At 34.1% G+C, this 22,759-nt stretch overlaps 2 protein-coding genes across 2 annotated transcripts; both read right to left on the minus strand.

Moving 5' to 3' along the window:
• Positions 1-2,000: 2,000 nt before the first annotated feature.
• LOC109793289 (alpha-xylosidase 1) lies at positions 2,001-6,703 on the minus strand. The gene is made up of 3 exons (XM_020352751.3): positions 6,425-6,703; positions 5,552-6,234; positions 2,001-4,139 (listed from the first exon to the last, which is right to left on the minus strand). Exons 1-3 carry the CDS (start codon positions 6,646-6,648, stop codon positions 2,278-2,280), a joined length of 2,769 nt encoding a protein of 922 aa, XP_020208340.1. The 5' UTR covers positions 6,649-6,703; the 3' UTR covers positions 2,001-2,277.
• Positions 6,704-15,546: 8,843 nt separating this feature from the next.
• LOC145953369 (uncharacterized) lies at positions 15,547-15,935 on the minus strand. Its single transcript, XM_083067309.1, has 2 exons — positions 15,733-15,935; positions 15,547-15,664 (listed from the first exon to the last, which is right to left on the minus strand). Exons 1-2 carry the CDS (start codon positions 15,933-15,935, stop codon positions 15,547-15,549), a joined length of 321 nt encoding a protein of 106 aa, XP_082923435.1.
• Positions 15,936-22,759: the final 6,824 nt, after the last annotated feature.

Here is a 22,759-nt window from a genome sequence, read left to right on the forward strand (position 1 = left end):
TATGTTATGAGCAAGCTCAACTAACATGTTGATGCTTCTACTAATGTGCATTACTCGACAACACTATCAATTACCAAGCTGCTACTAGGGTACTTTGCTACATTAAGAACACTTCTGGTGCAGGCATGTTCTTTCCCAGAAATTATAATTTATGCTTAAAGGGATTCATTGATTCAAATTGGGGGTCTTGCATTGATACTCGTCGTTCTATCACAAGTTTTTTCTTCTTCCTTGGAAATGCTCCCATCTCTTGGAAAAGTAAGAAGCAATTAGTCATCTCCAAGTCCTCTCCTGAGGCAAAGTATTGAGCTTTAGCACAAGGCACTTGTGTAGCTCAATGGTTTCTTTATCTTTTTCAGGACTTGCTAATTGATCACCCACACCGGATTGCTTTACATTATGATAATCAGTCTACCCTTCATATTGTAGCAAACCCAATCTCCCACAAGCACACTAGACACAATGAGCTTGACTACCATATTGTTCGAGACACATTACAAGCTGGAGTCATACAGCTTCTCTTTGTTGCTAAATAGGACCAAATTGTAGATATTTTAACAAAGCCTTTGCAATCTGTCCCTTTCTCCACTTTGTATTCCAAGCTTGGAATGTTAGATATACATTCCAACTTTAAGGGGTGTTAACTAATATTATTAATTTGGCTAATTTCAAACATTCAATTAATTTATCTAATCATAGTTAATTACAAAGTTAATTTAGGTAGTTTTATGTGTATATATACTTTGTATATTTTGTTTTGACACAAGAAAATAAGGTTTTTTTTTTGCATCTTTCATATTCTCTCTCGCACATGATTCTTGATTTGAAGTTTTAACTAGAGCCAAACTCAACTTCAAGAAAGGTACAGTAGAAACTCTTTAAATTAATAATATCAGAACCGGAGAAATTTATTAATTTAGAGAGTTATTAATTTATCGATAAATTAATAATTATTAATTTAAAGAGGATGACAGCGAAGATGATACAGCGAAGATGATACAGCGAAGATGATACAATGTCTTTGGAGCCTGTTACGCAAAAGGAAGCACTTATGGCATCAAACACTCTTCACAACTTTATGATACAATCCAAAAATACAACACCTGAGCTATTGGATGCAATAAAAAAAGTTAGAGATGAGATCCAAATAGACTTGAATTTTAAAGGAAAACAGACAACTATTGAATCATATTTCAATAGAGTGTAATATATTTTTTTCAGTTTCTATGAATTATTAATTTATGATTTTCTTGGGACCGAAAATTATAAAGGGATCTCCCGAAAAATTATTATCTTATTATTTGATCAATTTTTTCAATTTTTTACATTAGCCCAAGTCAGGACCGGACAAATTTATTATTTTAGAGAATTTATTAATTTACCAAATATTAATTTAAAGAGTTTCTACTGTACTCATATTAACAAAATTCCATTTACCATTGGTTTTAGTAATTTTTTATGTTTAAAGATTTTACATGTTAAATGGTTACTCTTTCTTTAATCATGAAATAGGTACAAAATAGTACTTAACATAATCTATTTCTTAATAAAACCAAAATCCAAACAAATTAAGGTTTTTATAAAGTAGGTATCCTTTTTTCATCATAGTCTATTTCATAATTAAAATCAAAAATTGAATCTTGAACAATTTGATTAAAAGACACAAGTCATTATTACTTGTATCATCTAATGTTAGTATTAAATGGTTAATTTTTATGTTAAATGGATGAAAATTTATCAAAACTTGTTATTTCTATCTAAAGCAATAAATCAGGTAGATATATCGCGTGATAATATCCATTTTTGATCCTATATTATGGGCATCCAATCAAAACTATGTTATCATACCTGCAGACATGAAATGACCAACAGAAAGGAGCACAAAACTGATGTAGATATATATCCAGAGGACAAGGAGTCCACCTTAAAATATAAAAATTCAGTGATTAGATTCATTTAGTTAAATTTGGCTTATTATTCTAAGACCGGAAGATACAAGATTCCAATAAGGCCATAGAAGGCATAATTCTAAATCACTTGAATGACGATAAGTTTCAACTTTAGGTACCAAAAAAACTAATAACATAACATTCAGATCTGAACCCATAAGCCATGTTGCCTAGGCTTGTTAAAATGGAAAAGGACGAGCATAATTCTAGCTCATCTCTTCTCCCTCACAACGCCTCAAAGCCTACAAGAATTCTAGTAAAGGAAAAGAACACGATAACAACGTTACAAAATCATAAATAAGATGAAACCACTGAACCTAGGAGGTTATTACCCCATTTTCCAGGTCATGGCAAAGTTTTTACCCACAGGGATGTTCAATCCCTTCAAAGCTACCATCACAGTCTTCGTTTCTCCTTCTCCCTCACTGTTCAAGTACTCATGTTCTAATGTACTAACTTTCACATTTGAGACACCAATCAGTGGCTTTCCATCTATCTCAAGAGAAGACACTGCCCCACTTCCTTCCAATCCCAACACAGATATAGATTCAATGATCCAACCTTTCTCCAGAGCAAACTTGCCCTCTTGGACTTCTGACCAAACTTTCACAGCTCCTTGATTCACAGTTGCATGGAGATCAACATAGGTTGAGTAGCCATTTCCAAGGTTCATTTCTGGCAATTCATCATCATCAAGGAAAAGGTTCCCGTTAGCCTCGCCTTCAGTCGCGCCAGATGGGAAGGTTACAATGAGGGTGAAGGGTGTCATTCTAGCATCCTTAGAGACCATTCCACCTTGCTGCATTGGAAGAATGGTATTCTGATACAGATGCACATTGACCACATGCAGAGGTGCGTCAAGGGTGACGTAGACCCCGTCCTTCGATGTAATGGTGTGTGTCCAATCAAGTAAACTGTACCAGCTACCAGGAGGAAAGAGAGCTTTCACTTGTGTTTTACCCTGCTCAAGCACTGGAGAAATCATGAGACTACTTCCTAGCAAGAATTGGGTGCTAAGGCCATAACACTCGGTGTAAGTTGGGAATGAGAAGAAAAGAGGTCTAGCAATTGGGGCTCCACTGACATGAGCTTCATAGTTCAGGGTGTAAAGGAATGGAAGTAGCTTATACCTTATACCTAAAGCATTTCTAGCAGACTCAGCTACTGATTGCCATTGGTAAAGCTCCTGTCTAGGGGAGTAGTAGTTTGCATGGTCCCTTGAGAAAGGGTAGAAAGCCCCTACTTCAATCCATCTATTGCATAGTTCTTCAGTTGGCTGCGGATAGAAGCCACATATATCTGAACCCACCATTGGCACCCCAAATATGCCAAAATTGAGCATTGTGGATATTGAGTACTTCAAGTTCTCCCATGTGCCTTGATTGTCACCAGTCCAATGTGCAGCATATTTGCCCGAACCAACATAAGTGGAACGCGACAAAATAAAGGGCCTCTTTCCTTGAAGCCCTTGAAGCCCCTTGTGAGTTGCAACGGATTGAGAGAAGCCATAAAGACTGTGAGCATCATACTCTAGAACACCATTGTAGTGGTATGCACTAGTGGCTATTGTTTTGAAGCCAACAGGAGCTTTAATTCCCGAGGCATTAATCTTGTATGGAGGTTCGTCCCACCGTGTTTTGGTAATGTTCTTGCAATCCAAGCAACATATCCATCCAGGTCCTGTTCCAGTTGGGCACTTCCCCTTGGGGATTTTGCACTTTCCAGAACAGAAGTTTGAAACTTCGTTCATGTCAATCCAAAGGCCATCAACAGGGACAAGTTCATGGAAGCGACGGATCTCATCAACCCACCAAGAAACTGTCTTTGGATTAAGAAAATCAGGAAAGTTTACTGCACCAGGCCAAACTTGAGCCAAGAAGGGTTCGCCGTCATACTTGATAAAAACATCATTAGCTATACCCCTTTGATATACACCATAACTGGTGTTAACAGAAATTCCAGGGTCGATAATGACAACGTATTTCATGCCAATGTTGTGTATCTTGTCCAAGAAGTTCAAAAGCTTTGGACGAGGGTAATTGACTGGGTTGAGTGTGAAGTCCTTTTTCCCATCCATGTGATCGTCATCATTCCATATCACATCAAGTGGGATTTGAGCCTTCTTGTAGTTCTCCACAACATCTTCTACCACTGATAGATTGTGATATCCCCATCTGCATTGGTGGAATCCTATAATACCAAATAAATGAGGACATCAGTTAACTACATTAACAAAAACTTCGAAACCACTTTCAACTAGATCTGCAATCATAAGGACCAAATGCTACCCACCCCTTTCATTTAATTGACAAATGAAGTAGATTCTTGTGAATGATACCAGTCAAAATACTTTTAGAAGAACTTCATGCACCACTCTCAATTAGATCTGGAATCATAAGGACCAAATGCTACCCACCCTTTTAATTTAATTGACAAATGAAGTAGCATCATGTATTGTGAATGTAGCAAATTATAGTTAAAACAATGACTCCATGAAAAAATTAGATTTCAAAAGAGTGCAGTTACAAGACAGAATATTTCATGATTTCACCCAATTCATTAAACTTTAAAAGTTATACTCTCTCAATACACTTATGGTCAGTACGGCACAGAGTTAAAATTGAAGATGAAAGTCATTGGATCGATTTTATTTTCACCTTAATTTTTACCCCAACTGTAGTAATTGATGGGTCAATTTCGTCTATCATCAAGGAAGCTTATCTTTAAAAGGACAGGAAAATCTTGCCCAATGTTAGTGCTGTTGACCCACAATCCGATACAAATATGAATATGATTTCTCTCCCAAGAAAAAGAAACAAAGTGATAGACCACGTGTACGCAATGATAGTCCTTGACCAGGACCCACAGATTGCTTTGTAGAAGCATGTCACAAATGTCAAATTCTTGACTCCAAAGTATATCAAAAAAGATGAATTCTTTTTATATGGTAAAGTTAAGTTTCCAACTTTTAAGTGGAACCTTATCTTTCCATGTGGACCTAAAAGGTATTAAATTACTCAACTACTAAAATTGGACGTACAATAGTTAGCCAAGATCCAAATCTTCCCAAGGGTGATAAATAATTAAAAGATCTTTGCAGACCTAACTTTATAAAACAAATCAGAACATCCTCTATCATACAATTATAGATAAGCTAAAGCAGAAAACATGACTCATTGCATTCTCAACTGCATTATTCACATCAACAGAATGATCTCAGAATCATGAATCGAAAAAGACTGAAAGTGAAATCAAATAGTCTCAGATTTGATAACATTTGTTTCTTTCAATTTAGTCAAAGCCCAGCATATTGGATCTCATTAAGTATTTGCATCTAGCAAGCCTAGTTTTCCCAATTAATAATTATTAAATCTACATAAATAGAGAATATTAATAGCACCCAAACCAATATCACCAATATCATATATATACCGAGTCTGATTAGATACAAGTTTAAAAGAACTTTTAAGAGCTTCTCCACTATAAATAAAGAGCTCTTCCCTGTTGAGAAGCTATTAAAAGTTCTTCTAAGCCAGTATTCAAACATACTCTAAGTAGAATACCCAACATTAAAAATAAAAGAGTGACATAATGAATCATACCAAAAGCCCAGTAAGGCATTGGAGCTGGTCTTCCAATTAAGGTAGTGTACTGATCAACAACATTGAGAGGACTAGGCCCAGAGAAGAAGTAAAAGTCGAAAACACCTCCAATAATCTTGTATGTAAGAGAAGTTCCTGTGTAGAAAACATCCATTCCATTGCTATTAAGCAACAGAACAGCATGTGCAGAAGCCTTGCCACCTGCATTTCTGAGATCCATATACACAGGGTGTGATCCATACAGATCAGCATTGAGATTAATAGCTGATATGTCAGTGGTGTATAAAGTGTAAGGGTCATTTGGGTATAGCTTGATCCCGTGCGGCTGTGTATTCTCTCCCAAACCATACAAAGAGGCATCCTTAGGCAATTTGGTGGAAATCTCAAGGTACTGGTCCTTGAAAACAAGGGAACTAAAAGGGTCAGAATCACCAGAGGAGGAATCAAAAAGGGTCTCACCATTGGACTTCCTTTTCACTGAAAAGCTAAAGGGATCTGGAGTGTAGCTGAACAGAAGCTCAGAGCCAGAATACTCAGAGACTGTTATAGGGTTCTTCCTGAACTTCCCAATGCTTTGACTCAAAGGTGGTGGTTGCTCCCTTGGCAAAAGATTGTAGGGAACCTCCCACCTTTGCTTTTGTGCATCGGTTATGTGTACCCTTAAACGGTTCTCTGCCTCATGCCTGCAAAATCAAGACCAATGAACAATGAACAAGGACAAAAATTTTATTTAAAAAAAAAGCTTTTTTTTTAATAAAAACACAATTTTTTAGGTAAATACTAATAATGCTTGGGAAAATGCAAAAGGGTACTTTAGAAAAAGGAAAATGTAGATTCATGTGCATAGTGGTGGTGGTGGGAGTGGTGACTTACTTGACATAGAACCTAAGAAGGGGAATGTCAGGGCCATAGATTTTGGTCTTCTGCTTAACTTGGAGGATCCCTATAAGGCCACCATCTGGGGTCTCTTCAATGGAGACAAGACGGTAGCCTTGGCCAATTTTTGTGGCATTTTTGGAAGAAGAAGTGGCTCCAGCTGCTACACACAGCAGAGTTAGGAGAAGAGAAAAGAGAGCTACACGGTTGGGAGAAACCATAGCTAAGCTCACTATGGAGTAATGCAGTGAGGCAGCTACTGTGAGGGTAGCAATGGTGTGTATAAATAACCAGCTAGATAGATGTTGATGTGTAGCAAATTACCCTCTTACCCATCACTGGATTGTTAATATACCTGCGGGAAAATGTAAGGGTCATTTTAGAGATAATAACGTGTGAGATAAGAATTTAGAACCAAGTCAGAAAAACGTGTATCAATATTCTCTCCATATCCAAAAGAAATACTAAAGAGGAACTTCTAATTAATTGAAGTGATTCTGGCTTAAATATGAATAATAAAGATGAACTTCTAATTAATTAAAGTGATTCTGGCTTAAATATGGAATTTTGAGTATTAGATAAGCTTCCAAACATGCCTAGTATGTAACTTGGTATCCAAAGTAGGAAATTTTTTTAGAGAAATTCTATGATACCCCTCAATTTTTTATAGGTGTTATTTTAGTTCTTAAAATTTGACTTCTATTACACGTTAATTTTATGAGTTATCGTGAAAGAGTGAAGTACAAATTTAATTTGTTAACCCTCATAAAAAAAATAAAGGAAAAGTATAAAGATTCTTGTGCTATCATTCAGTTACACATTATGTATAATAAATTTATTAATTTTTATAACAATTATTATATGAATAATAACTCATAAAATAATTTATTAATTATTATAAGAGCATTATATGAAAAAAAAATTATAGGATAATTTAGTATCGTTCATTGTGAATAATGTTATATTACTTTTACAAATCTTCTTAGTATTTTATAGAAGAAGTATTAAATGATGAAGGTAATATATTTAAGTACTATTCTTGTTTTTATTATATAGTTTTTTTTATTCGTCACTTTGTATCACTCATTATAATGTTCTTCATTTATGTCATTTTATTTTTTAAAAAAATAAAAAGTAATTGAAGAATTTTATTGTAGAATTATTGATACCTTAAAAAAATGGTATTATAATTTAAGAGTTGTGTGATAAGATCAACTTCATAACTTGAATACAATAATAGATGTTTTTGAAGGTTTTCATCAAGGATTTATTGGAGATAAATATCATATTGAGATAAAATTAAGACAAAAATTATTTGAAATAAGATGTTATTCTCTCAAAATAAGATATTTAAACAAGTATTTTTAAAGAATGAACAAAGATTTTATTTCCTAAATTGTCTCAATGTCTCATTTCTCATAATAACAAATAATTTTTTTATACTAAATTAACCTTCTATTTTATAATTAAGAACTAAATTAAATATAAATTTCTATATAAAAATACAAGAATAGTCGTAGTAGGAGTTTTATTTTAGTCAATATATTATTTATGTGAAATTTTTATTGACTTTATTGAAGTTTTTATTGACTTTATTGATTAATTTTATAAAATAATGTGGTTAATTATCTTTAGTAAATTTCCTTTTCTAACTGTTTTTATTTATAAGGCTCAATCTTGAAATTTTATTTTATCCAACTTTACTCTAATCAATTACATGATGGTGGTCATTATATGACTTTATCATTTTATTCGAGTATAATTAATATCACATGATTAATCATTAAATTAAATGTCAATTGTAACATAAGAAATTTATTAATTATAAGTTATAATCCCCATTCTACACTCTACTATAGCCTCTACTGTTAATTTCACAGTATGTATTTTCTTAAAATAACTTCTTCTTTTTAATATAAAAAGTTTCTTAAAATAATATGGTGTTACCTTCCGACAAATCTCAGAATTTAGACAAAAGTTTGTCTTGTTATATATTTTTGTCCAAATGACATTAAGAGAAGGAGTGAGTTATCGGATGCATGTGATTGTGTGTGTGATCGAGGCAATTTCTCATGGAGAGTGGGCCAAAGGGTCCCACGAGCCTCATTTGTTTCTTTCTTTAATATTTCTCTCTGTGGACCCATTTTTCCTATGCATCGCAGATTTTTCTCACCATTGCTGCAAGAATTTCCTATGCACTAATGCAGGGGATCACTCGCATGGGATATAAATGACGTTTCAATAATTTTTCTAAAAAGAGAAGAAAATAAACTATAAAAAAAACAAATTAAATTTCTCTCGAAAGAACATTAATTTCTATACAATGAATATAAAGATTTGTTTGAATTTTTCAAAAGTAATTTTTATTTATGTATAAATTATTTTTTTATTGACCATGTGTATCTTCTGTTAGAAATAATTTTGTTTGAATTAAGTAGGATCAAATAATAAATTTCTCGTATATCCAATATTTGAACTTCAAATCACTTTAACCTAAAGTAATTTTAGAGTTGTTCCAACTTCAAGTTCACTAATTTTGATAGGATCACTATATATAAAGTATTGTCTGTTTTGACGTTCGCTCAATAGTCATGATTTTATTGTGAAGGTATTTTGACCGATTCAAAATCACTAATTAAACTAAAATAACTTTAGAGTTGTTTTGATCTCAAGTCGTTAGCATCATTGATAGGATCCTGCATTTGAGGTACTTTTTGTATTAATACTCGTTGACTTGTCACAATTTTATCTTTAAAAAGATATCTTGATGACTTAAAGATATGAGGATATTTATAATCGACTTATTGGATACTTGACTCCTATATAATGTTAGACTTTATAACATACCAAAACACGCCCCCTAATCAAAGCTAATGGGCATAAGTGGTCTAGATCTTTTTACTAGTGTCAATGTTTTCAATCTTAAATCCACCGACCTTTTTAGAATCAACACCTTTAAGGTATCTTCCATTTTAGTATTCATTGGATTGTTACAATTTTACTATTGAAAAAACATGTTGATGAATTAAAGCAAGAAAGTGTTTATAAACTATCATTGATCTCAACTCTTAAACGATGAGACTTTACGACATATCGAAGTAAAAGAATTAATTTGTCGCATTATATATTAATTTGACCTAAGCAACCATTTGGTGTGAGAAATGTTTTAACTTCCTTGAAGATTTTAAATCAAGAATCTTGGTTTCACCTTACAAAGAAGAAGAAACTCATTTTTTTTAAATAATTATTTTGTAAAAAATATTTCTATACTCAAGAAAATAATATTGTAACCAAACATAAAAAATTTTATTTTTCAAGAAGGCTATATAAATTTTCCTAGAAATATTTATGAGTACCAAATGGATTTTAGCAATTTTCAAAAATCATAATTCTTAAGATTTGAAATTTTCAAAAATCATGAATTTTGGATATGAAAAAATCTCTCTCACCAAACATTAAGTGAAATTTATCTTGTTTTTTTTAACTTATTTTTTCTTCCATAAATTTATCCCAAGATGACGGAAGGAAAGAATCCTATATAAGCTTGTATTTCAATGCATATTTTTTAATCGAACAAATTTTATTTATTTATTTTAATAAAATCCAACAAATTACTGTAGAAAGTTGAAATGAGGATAGAGAATAAGAAAATGGCCGACGAAACGCATAGTGGACAAAATTCATATGTCGTCGTGACTTGATTAACACTTTCTGTTTCCAGTTTTTAATGCATTTTATATTATGAAATGAAATTGATGCAATATTTATTAAATAAAAATAAAAACATTAAACCACACTATCTATCGTTACCAAAAACAAAGAGTGCGCTACCAAAAAAAAAAAACTACAAAGAGTGTGTTATTACTTTAGTGTTTAAAAAATAAATAATATAAAAAGCTATAAATTACGTGTTTAAAACACTTAGACATTGTGTGCATCATGTTTAGAAAGAAAAAAAAATCTAGGGACGTAAATAGTAGTAAAAAAATAGTATATATTAAAAAATGAGACGTAAACAAGACGGTGTTTGCGTTTGGAATAAGAAAAAGAGGCGTGATTCTCGCCAGCTGAAATTCAGATAGATCACGTTTGCTTCCCTGACCGTACACATTAACTTCTCCATCCGCTTCAGCTATGGATTTAATTAAGTGAGGCTACTTCTACAGTACTTGTTCCATCATTCACTCATGAAATCTCTTCGTCTCTTCTTCATCTATATTTTTTTAGGTTAAAAATGTTTTACACAAAGTCATGTTAATATTTCTTTTACATATTTTTTTAACAATATTATTCCACCCAAGATTGTGTGTGTAGAATTTTAAATTCGTTGAATCCAAACTTCAAATAGTTTTAATTATGAAAAATATTTAATTATGTAAATTATAAGATGATGGAAAGTCATATCATCTCGTCTTATCAGTCTTGAAGATGTACGACTTCTATTTTGTCTGGAATGTTTCTTCGTCTTGTGTTATCCAACGACTGATGATTGTTTTGTTGACCTATATGTGGTTGACAATTGAGCTTCGTCTGATGTATATTTGGTGCTGAGCCAACTTTGTCTTGGTCTTAATTTGCTCTTGTTACTGATTTCTTATATTGCTATTTGGATTGTTCTTGTCATATCTTCATTTGGTATTCATTATCGTCTGGTGCGCAAGTCATGATCCTTATATTATTTGGCTTGATTTGTCCAGTCTTTGTTTTGCTTGACCCTGCTTCATGCTTTAGTTTTGCCTTTTCTTATACATATCTAAAACACTACTATACAAGTTAGTAATGACAATATGTATTATATTTGTCATATTCAAAATTTCGCTGAGAATTGCTTCGTTTGACTTAATAATCTACCTCTTTTTGATGATGACAAATATAATCTATCAATTTGTTTCAGATATATAGCATATGTACAGATTTATGACAATCAAGAAAATTTATATATTTCATACATCATATAAATTACTAGGTATTTTAGGGTACTAAGGCTCTCCCCCTTAGTATGTGCTCTCCCCCTCACATGATTATTCGTACTTCTTCCTGAGGTAGATTTGATAGATTCTTTTTAATTTCTTCTCCTTTGTAATCATCAAATAGTAATAGGGGTTTGTTACTCGCCTATCAGTTCCATTCCTAGCCTATCTCTTAGCCAGATATATCTATCTTCTTGAAGAGGTTTGGTAAAGATATCAGCTAATTGTTCCTCTATTTTAACATACACTAGATCGAAGGTTCCTTTTTGCACATGATCTATAATGAAATGATGTTTAATCTCAATATGTTAACTCCTAGAATGCAAAACAGGGTTTTTAGAAATACTAATTGTAGTAGTGTTATGACAGAGTACAAGAATACTACTTTCATATGTCGTAGTCTTCCAGCTGATGTTTGATACAAAGCAGCTACATAAGACATTGTCCTATAGCGACATACTCAGCTTCGCAAGTTGATAAGGCAATCGTGCTTTGCCTTTTGCTAGTCCATGAAACTAAGTAGCGACTAAGAAAGTGACATCCTCCACTAGTGCTTTTTCTCTCCCATTTATCCCCTACATAATCTGCATCACAATATCCTAATAGGGAGAAATTCTAGCTTTTATAGAAGTTGATTCCCAGGTTATTTGTTCCTTTAAGATATCTCAAAATGCGTTTAACAACTTGTAAATGTATCTCCTTAGGTCTCACTTGAAATCTGGTGCAGACGCAGACGTTGAACATAATGTCAGGTCTGGATGCCATTAGGTACAAGAGTGAGCCTACCATTCCTCGGTACGTGGTGCTATCTATGTCTGGTGAGTCTTCGTCCAGACCTAGAGTTGTAGATGGATGCATTAGAGTCTTCATTAGTTTTGCATCATCCATCTTATACTTCTTCAGTAGCTCTTTTGTATATTTCGTCTGATGAATTTTGATTCTTTCGTCTGATTGGACGATTTGGAGTCCTACAAAGAACTTTAGTTCTCCCATCATGCTCATCTCAAATTCATCCTGCATAAGCTTGGAAAACTCTTGACAGAGATTGTCATTAGTAGCTCCAAATATTATGTAATTTACATAAATTTGAACTATTATGAAATCATCTTTTAGTTCTTTTCTAAATAGGGTGCTGTCAATTTTTCCTCTTATGAAATTGTTGTTTGTTAGAAAAAAGCTTAATTTGTTGTACCACGCTCGTGGTGCTTGTTTCAGTCCATACAAAGCTTTGTTTAATTTGAAAACATGAGATGGAAGCAAATCGCTTTCAAACCCAGGGGGTTTGTTTACGTAAACTTCTTCTGAAATTGTTCCATTTAAAAATACGCTTTTAACATCCATTTGATACAATTTCATACCAGTGAATGCAACAAAAGCAAGTAATATTCCAATGGCTTCTATTCTAGCAACAAGTGCAAAAGTTTCAGTAAAGTCTATACCTTCTTGTTGTGAGTATCCTTTTGCTACTAACCTTGCTTTATTTCTTACCACATTTCCTGATTCGTCTAGCTTGTTTTTGTATACCCATTTTGTGCCAATTATTGTTCTATCTTCTGGAGCTTATACGAGTTTCCAGACATTATTCTTTTGGAATTGGGTGAGTTCTTCTTGCATGGCTTGGACCCAGCTATCGTTTGATAGGGCTTCGTCCGTGGTTTTCAGTTCAATTTGAGATAACAGCGCAATTTGTGCTTGGGTTTTGAATGAGCTTCTCGTTCTTACTGCATCTTTTGCCTCGCCAATGATCTGCTCTCGAGGATGATGAGCCTTCATCTGCTAGTTTTGATTGACAGGCTCTCTTTTTTCTTTGTCATCCTATTGACCTTTGATTCCTTCAGACTCATCTTCTTTTGATGGATTTTTATTTACCTGCATATTCTCAAAGAAGGTTCCTAGCTCTGATATTTCTTTATCAGGCTTATTTTCGTCAAATTTAACGTGAATGGCTTCTTCAACAGTTCTAGTTCTGTTATTGAAGACTCTATAGGCTCTTGACCTTTCAAAGTATCCAAGTAGGATGCCCTCATCGATTTTTGAGTCAAATTTGCCTAAGTTATCCTTAGTATTTAAAATGAAGCATTTGCATCCAGATGGATGAAAGTATGATATGTTGGGTGCTCGTCCCTTCCACAATTCATAGGGAGTTTTCTTCAAGACAGGTCTAAGATATATTCTGCTTTGTATATAGCAGGAAGTATTAACTTCTTCTGCCTAGAAATGTTTGGGAGTTGAAAAATCATTTAATAGAGTTCTTGCCATTTCTTGTAAAGACCGATTCTTTCTTTCTACAACTTCATTTTGCTGTGGAGTTCTAGGGGTTGAAAAATTGTGTTTAATTCCATTTTCTTCACAAAAATCTTGAAACTGTTCGTTTTCAAATTCTCCCCCATGATCACTTCTTATAGACGCAATTGATATTCTTTTTTTTCGTTTTTGAATTATTTTACAAAATATATGGAATACCTTGAAGGACTCATCCTCGTGGGTTATAAACAACACCCATGTCCATCTAGTATAGTCATCAACAATGACTAGTCCATATCTTTTACCACTGACAGATGCAGTCCTAGTGGGACCAAATAGATCCATGTGGAGCAGTTCAAGAGGTCTTGAGGTGGAAACATGATTTTTACTTTCGAACAAACTTTTAACTTGTTTCCCCTTTTGACATGCTTCACATAGGTTATTCGACTAGTACACAAGACTCGGTAGACCTTTTACGAGGTTATGCTTTTTTAGCTTTGAGATTAATCTCAGACTTGCATGACTGAGCTTCCTGTGCTACAACCACTGGTTTTCATATGATACTAGACAATCAACATTTTGATTTTCTAGTTCATTAGGCATTATTTTGTACAAGTTATTTCATCTGTTAGTTGTAAATAATATGGATGAATCAGTTTGACTAACGGTGCATTTATTTTTGTTGAAGGAAACTTTGTAACCACTGTCACATAACTGACTTATGCTCAGCAGGTTATGTGTCAATCCTTTAACATACAAGACATTATCAATGGTGATGGAGGAATTTATACCTATTTTACCTATCCCCATGATTTGTCCTTTCTATCCTCCTCCGAATGTGACTAGGCCTCCTTTCTTGGACCTGAGGTCTAGGAACATAGACCTTTCACCTGTCATGTGTCGCGAGCAGCCACTATCCAGGTACCATGACTAGACACTTCCTCTTCTTGTTAAACAGATCTACAACAGGTATTATTTCAATCTTTGGTACCCTAATGGATTTGGGTCCATAAATGTTAGTGTTTGAGGTTTTGGAATACCCCTTCTTGTGCAAGTTACTACACTAAGGCGTGAAATGCCCATTATAAGTAGGATATGCAGATGTACTTGCTTTGTTTTCTGATTCAGAATCAACATATCCTAATCCATACTTATCATTTTTACTCTTAGAGTATTTCAAGAGATTTTCAAGGTTCTTAGTTCCTAGAGTGAACTTTGATAAATCATATTTTAGTGTTTCAATTTCTTTGTTTAGCAGTTTTGTTTCTTTAAGTCTTTTTTCTGATTCTTTTGATAATTTTGCATTTTCATTTTTGAGCAAAAGATTTTCTTCAAGTAGTTCAGAAATTCTTTTCTTCTGTTCTTTGTATGCTGTAGAGATCTTAGCAGAATCAAGTAGAAGCTGATTATATGCATGCTAAAGATCTTTGAAATCAGATTCACTAACCTCTTCATCATCAGATTCGGATGATGAGTCTGTGTCTTCCAAGAGGCATATGTTTGTCTGTTCATCATCTTTAGATGATGTTGTGTCTAGGTCTTCCCAGGTATCATGGCCTTCTTCTTCTTGTGGAGAGTTGACTTCTTCTTTTCTTTCTCATTTTCTTTTTCTAACTCTAGACATTATGTTTTGTAATGTCCAGGTTTCTTGCGTTCATAACACAGTGGCTATGCCTTTTCTCTTGGAGTTCTGTTGTATTTTCTCCAACGTGATCCTCCGTTTTCCTTCATCATAGAATATATTTTTCTAGACAAGAGGGATATCTCATCGTCTGAATCACACGTATCTTCGTCACAACTCTCGTCGGACGCTTCTTCTGCCTTTAAGGCTTTTGAGGATGATGATGTAGGTTTCGTTTTTTGTACACTCAATGCAATGGACTTTTGTTTTCTTCCTTCTTTATCTTATTGTAGCTCCATCTCATGGACTTTGAGTAGTCCTATTAGTTCTTCCAATGAGAGCTTTTCAAGATCTTTGGATGCTCTCAGAGTGGTGACTTTGGGTCTCCACTTCCTGGGTAGACTACGAAGCAATTAGTCAATATGATTAAAATTATCATAAGTCCTACCTAGAAAAGAGAGTTCATTTACAATAGTTGAAATCTTCCAAACATAGTTTGGATAGATTTGTTCTCTTCCATCTCGAAGAGTTCGTACTTACGGACCAACAAGCTTAGCTTGTTGCGTTTTACCTCCAAGGATCCCTCATAATTTATGGCTAGGGTATCCCACATTTGTTTGGCACTCCTGAAGCTGTGTACTTTGGTGTATTCTTCCTCGGTTAGAGCACACATGATTGCGTTTCTAGCTTTGGAGTTTAGCACAAATCTTTATTTTTGATTTTTATTCCAACATCCCTTGGGTATTTCCCTGCCATCATCATCGTGCGGAAATGTAGTCTCCCTGTTCTACAACCTCCCACATGTCTATGTGACATGCGTCAAAGAATGCGATCATTCTTTGTTTCCAGTAGTCGTATTTGGTTCCTCTGAAGAGAGGTGGACAATTTACTGCCTGCCCTTCGTTAGATGAAAAACACACAGAAGAGGGGTTGAATGTGTGTGAACGAAGGATTTTAAAAATGTTTTCGCAAAGCTGCTACTTTCTGTCAGAAAATAATATTTTGAGTGTGTAAGGAAAGTGCAAGATTGGTAAAAGGAAACTTGCGTCCGAAGATCTATCATCTGTTCAAAAATGGTTACCTATGTCAAAAAAATATAAATTCGTGTAAATATTGTTTAGAGAATAGGTAGTAGTGGATGAAGTTCTTCAGTGTGATAAATCAATAAAAGTAAAACTAAGTTTCTAGTTCAAATAACAATGCACAGAGTTTTTATACTGGTTCACTCTTTCTGAGCTACGTTCAGTCTCCTTCAACTGAAGGGTTCCACCAATCACAAAGGATTACAAGTATTCTTAACCACTTCTAGTTCGTCAACTCCACTTGTTGACGCTAGTATTCTTAAACCACTTCTGGTTGCCCGAGTATTCTCAACCACTCCTGGTTGATCAACTTCACTTGCTGACGCTAGTATTCTTAAACCACTTATGGTTCTTCAAGTATTCTTTTACTAGCCTCTTCAGGCTTTACAGACGATAGATGTTTTGAGTGTGTATGTGACTCTCACAGAGAGGATAAAATGGTTTCTACACTCATTAAGGTATTCAACCTTAGTTTTACAAGAATGTGTTTAGAGTGTGTATATAACTCTCACAGAGAGGATAAAATGGTTTCTACACTCACTAAGATAAACTATCTTAGTTTTACACATATATTCAAATTTGAACAAGAAGAGAGGTGAGATTGTTTTGACCCTTGTTTTTGCTTATTGCTTATTGCTTCTCTTCTACTTCTTTTCTTCTCAGGTCTTGATATTTATAGCCTCGTGATAAATCTTCCCGTTGTTTGAATTTGAATGTGTCTATTGAGGCGGAGCTTTCCGTTGGTGCAGATAAACGTTCGCATGGCTACATAGATCTTTTTCATTTAATGCGTTCGATTTTGCATTGAATGCTTTGCTTGCTAAATTTGTGTTACGTGAAGTCCTTTGCGTAATTTGTTCCCTTTTATTTTTGACTTCAATCATGACCTAGGTATATTTGTCCTTTTTCTGTCATTGTAGTTGCGGAGGCATTGCCTTTCTCTGAAAAGTAGGTGTACTTGTCCTGACACACAACTTTGACTTGTGAATTCACACTCTTGAATTTTTCTTCTTTCTTTTCATATCTTTGATAACTCCGTGTGCTTTTCTTATGAATAGAGATGATGTATGATCTTCTTCGTTGTGACTAGTGGACTTTAGACGCTTCCTCACCATGCTTCGTTTGCGTTTGGCAATTTGAGTTTGCGTCTAAGAATTAGACTTTGACTTTGTCATCTCGTCTGATCAGTCTTGAAGGTGTACGACTTTTATTTCATCTAGAATGTTTCTTCATCTTGTGTTATCCAATGACTGATGATCATTTTGTTGACCTATATGTGGTTGACCATTGAGCTTCGTCTGATGTATATTTGGTGCTGAGCCAACTTTATCTTGGTCTTAATTTGCTCTTGTTTCTGATTTCTTATGTTGCGCTTGTAACACCCCAATTTTCAAAAAGGTTATTATTATTATTATTAGATGGTATTTGGTCATAATTATTTTAATAATTATAGAGGAATATTATTTTGTACGTTTTAAATAATTATTATTTTGGACAATTATTTTGTACGTATTAAATAAGTATTTTTATTAGCATTTTTAAATAAATATTTATATGTTTTAAGAGAAGGTTGATTTTATATGATATTTTGTTATTGAAATTATATTATTATATTTAGGGTCAGAAATATATTATTATTATAGAGAAAAAATATTTTATAATATACATGTATTTATTTTATTTAATTATTTTGAGGAAAATTAGAAGTGGGTTAGAAGAGAAGGAAAATGGGTTGGGTTGACCCAGTCCAATGGATTAATTTTAAGAAAGGAGTCAGGTGGTGTTAACCCTATCTGCCTCATTTGCGTTCTGAAGGGTTAGGGAAAAAAAGAGGAGAAACAAAGAGCTCTAAGGAAGAGTACTCAGGAACGATCTTAGATCACACCAAGACCATTCATCTTCTGCTCATCCAGGTACGGGGGAGATGGGTTTCTTCATATGTGAATATAGGGGTGTTCGGGTAGTGAGGGCAATCCCTAAGTCCCTCTAGGAACTCTATTTAAAATTCTGAACGATTATATGTGCAATCGATGTTCTAAATTCTTAATTCATTTGGAAGAACTTATTTCTTGAATTGTCTTTGAATTCCATTGGGGCTTTCTTGTTAATTCTTTATCCTTAAATTTGATGACTTGAATTTTATGTGTTAAGAAGAGTTTAGATTTTTTTTGTAAAACCAATGGAAACCAATTTTTGAGGCTTGAGATGTGTATGGATTGATTTGGAACGTATGAAGAATATAAATGGAGTTAAACTGAACCAACGGGGTGTAGAAGTAGTGAAAATTGGTAAAAACCTTGTTGAAACTCGTAAAACGCAGGTTTAAATTTCACAGAGGGGAGTCTGGGCAGAGATTTGGGCGCTCAGCGCCAGTTTTGGGCGTCGTCGGGCGTCGGGACCCCGACATACTTTTGTAATTTTGCGATATCTTTCTGTGTAGTTATCCAAATCGAGTGTCGTTTGTTTTGTTAGAAACTAGACATCTGGGGATACCATTTAGACACAAGAATCGTGTAAAAATATTAATATTTGATCAAGTTATGTGAGTTTCAATTTGAGCCTTCCAATCTGTGTGCGAACCACAACATCAATTTTTGTGAGCCCTGAATGGTAATCTAAACGACTTTATTAGGATTTGTGTTCTTCATGAAAGTTGTAGATATTTATGTTAGGATTCTAATGGAGTTGGGATCACTTAGAAAGGATATGTATATCTCGAGTTATGGTTAAATTATTAACTGAATGTCATAGATATTGTGATGTGTGTGAAGAATTATGTGAAATTTGTGGTCTATGATGTTGATAACTAAATGATAGGTACCTAGCATGTGAGGATGATATTGCATGGATTGTTATTGACATGTGATGATGTTATATAATGGAGATGCATTAATTATGAGTTACGTGGGATGCATGAGTTGCATGAGACTTATGAGTTGCATGTGGTGCTTGAGAAGCCAGACGTGGCTATATTGCATTGGACCCTGGGCCCAGAGAGGGGTTGAGACAGGGGGGACCATGACGGGAGGCATTCCATGCGTGGGCCGTTGGGTGTTTAACTGCGCAGCTCACTGGCCACAGAGGGTTTAACGGTGGGTGGATTGCCTTTGCACGGGCCGCTGGGTGTTTAACCGTGCAACATACCGGCCCTGGGAGGGTGTGAGAACGGTATGCCCGCATTGGCAACAACTAAGGGAATTGACGAGGTACGCCCATTGTGCGGAGTGCCAAGTTGAGACTCTTAGGAGAGGAGATGTGTATGAGCATATAGTGAGCATGTGTATGAAAGCTTGTATGATTGAAAAAAAATGATGTTTAGTAATTATATGAGATGTATTTGTTGTTTATAGTTAATGATGATATTTTGGTGCACGGTGTGGGGTGGGAATTGGGTAGCTCTATGTTCATATATGATGTTATCTATCTCTCACCGTCCTGTTTTTATGTGGTTTTCTTTTAGGTGAAGATGAAGGCACTCATAGTGTTGAGTTCTAAAGGGAAAGGGTTCTGCTCTGATAGGATGTGACATTGGGGCATGAATTTAGGATGCTTTAGTTATGAATTGTTATTTGTCGTTTGAGGAGACTTATTTTTAGGAGTTTTATATTCACCTTATATTTGTAAATTCTGGATCCCTTTCATTTTTCTTTAGAGACCTTGATAATTTTCTTTTAAGAGTAAAACTTTATTATTATTATTATTATTATTATTATTATTTCTATTTATTTCAAGACTTGTGAACCTATGAGTTTTTATTAAAATATGTGGACCCTTCTTGATGTTATATTTATTGAATTATTCTTATTGTTGTTACTTATCTATTATGGGGTAGAAGGGTGTCACATTTAGTGGTATCAGAGCAGGTCGATCCAATCGGCCGTGAGTTATGAGTCTACTATGCTTGTTTGGTAGATGAATGATGGAATATGTTTTGCTTTATGATGAGGATAATGATGATGATGATGATGTTTCCCTTGTGTTGTTAGTGTTGTGCTTACACTTATATTATTTTCTCAGAATTTGGCTGAAAGACATGATATAGCTTAGTTGAGGCTATTCATGATTGCTTATTTGTTTTGATACTTCTTGCTTACGTAAGAAGTAGTGGTTGAGTGATATCCTTGTGTTGCAATCATATGTGCGAGTAGTGATAGACGAGATATTGTGCTAATATTTTAGGAACTATTGAGGCCTTAGCTTTGGTTAAGACATTAATTTTTTTTAGTGTATTAAGAGTTTACGATTGGTGGAATTTTTGAAAGCTATAGTTGTAGCGATTGAATCCAAGGATGATGTATGTTGAGAATTGGAGTTTTGGTATTCTTAAGGAGAGATTGAAGTGTTGATGATTTCTAGAGTTTGATGGTTGTATGTTGACCTTTTATGGTTTAGGTAGTATGTGAATTTTATTTTCTAAGTCTTTTGTACTGAATATGTGAGTTGTTTGGTTTAGATTTGTAGTGGGAAACTTTGATATGAAGTTGAGGTGTGAGTTTGGAAGGGTTGAGGTATTTTTGTGGCCTTAGATATATTGATACACTAATGCTGTTTGGTGTAGAGGATATTTTCGCTACAGTTTTGTTGTGCCAGTATGAGTACTGTATTGACAGATTTAGATTTTATGGTCTTCACAAAGGTTGTAGCCGTGGACGTTATCTTTCCAATGGAACTAGAATCAGGTAAAAGGGAGGTCTAGAACTTCAGTTATAGCTACTTTGGTGATCAAAGGTCTAGCTGTAAGCGCCGAATATATCTGCTGCGGTTTTTGAAATTTTTAGCTAAGAAGAGGATCTTTTAGAATTTTATGTCTTCATAAGAGTTTTAACTTATTCTCTTAGCTTTCTTTTGAGATAGGTTTGAGATCATTTGGATGAGTATAACTCTCTAGGTATCATTTTCTTTGATCATTGTTGAAGGGATATGTATGGTGTCATGATATTTTTGAATCGTTAGACAATGCAAGGATAAAAAAATTGATTTTTGTCATGATTCTAAGATGTTAGGTGGATTGAGAGGTTGTTTAAGATTGTATGATGTTATGTGGTAAAGTTGATTCATGCTTTATGGTGTAAACGATGATTGATTCGTATATGCTTAGGGATAGTATATATGAAGATTTTAAAGTAGGTATTCTAATATGATTTGATATGCATGTATGTATATATGAGGATAGATGACTTTATGGATCAATTAGTGGATGTTTGTGTATTAATGAGATTGATCTTAGGATGTGATATCACCATATTAAGAGTTAAGTGTGAAGATATATCCAAGATAAATTTAGGATAGATTATCTAAGTATGATTTTTGACTGTATGAGATGAGTGTTCTAGGCCATGTAATTTTCTTGCGGAGGTATAACGTAGATCTATCTAAGATAGAAGTTGTGCTTAAGTGAGAGATACATGAGTCTATTAGAGAGGTTATGAGTTTCTTGGATTAGCTCATTGTTGTTGGATATTTATTGAGTAACTTTCTAAGATAGCATTACCTTTGAACATATTGAGTAAGAAGAGTGTTATTTTTGTGTGAGATAGTAAGTGTGATAGTAGTTTCCAAATTCTTAAGGAAAGATCGACTAGTGCGCTAGTGTGAGCATTGGCCGATCTTAGTAAGCCTTTTGTGATATATAGTTATGCTTCTAAAGATATGTTTGGGAGGAGTATTGTGACAAGAAGGAAAGGTAGTAGGTTATGATTTTAGGCAATTGAAAATTCATGAGAGGAATTTTCTTATCTATGACCTTGAGTTAGTAGCTTTAATATTTATACTAAGATTTGGAGACATTATGTATATGATTCTAAGCTTGAAGTATTTTTTGATCGTTAGAGCCTTAATTATCTGTTGACCGAGTAGTTAATTATGTGACTAAAAAGATAGTTTAATTTCTAGAGGACTAATATTTCAAACTTAGTTGTTAATTGAGTAAAGCTATTATGGTGACCGATGTTTTGTGTAGGAAACCTTTATATTTATCTTCCCTTATGATTAGAGAGATGAATCCTTTTGGCTCAAATTAGAGATTTAAGTTTGGCTTATAAGGTTACTCTTAGTAGTGTGAGACTAAGTATGACTTGAGTAACGAATGGATTGTTGAAGGAAATTGGAGAAGCACAATTTTGGTGACAAGATATGAGGCTATAGGATAAGGTGATGGATAAGAGTTTGACTTGGGTGTAGATGGAGTGGTGAAATTAGAGATCTGATATGTATACCTAGTGAACTTGCTTAGGTGCTTAATCTTTAGAGATGATCATAGAAGTAAAACCAATGTTGTAGCAGATGCCTTGATTATGATAACCTCTGGTATATCGTTTATGATGATTTAAGGGTTGGATTTGATTGAAGAATTTAGAGACTTATGCTTTGTGTGTGAGATTATCCTTAGGAGCATTGAATTGATTATGTTGAAAGT

This window comes from Cajanus cajan, chromosome 11, assembly GCF_000230855.2.
Source record: "Cajanus cajan strain Asha chromosome 11, NIPB_CcT2T_4, whole genome shotgun sequence".
Lineage (NCBI taxonomy): Eukaryota > Viridiplantae > Streptophyta > Magnoliopsida > Fabales > Fabaceae > Cajanus > Cajanus cajan.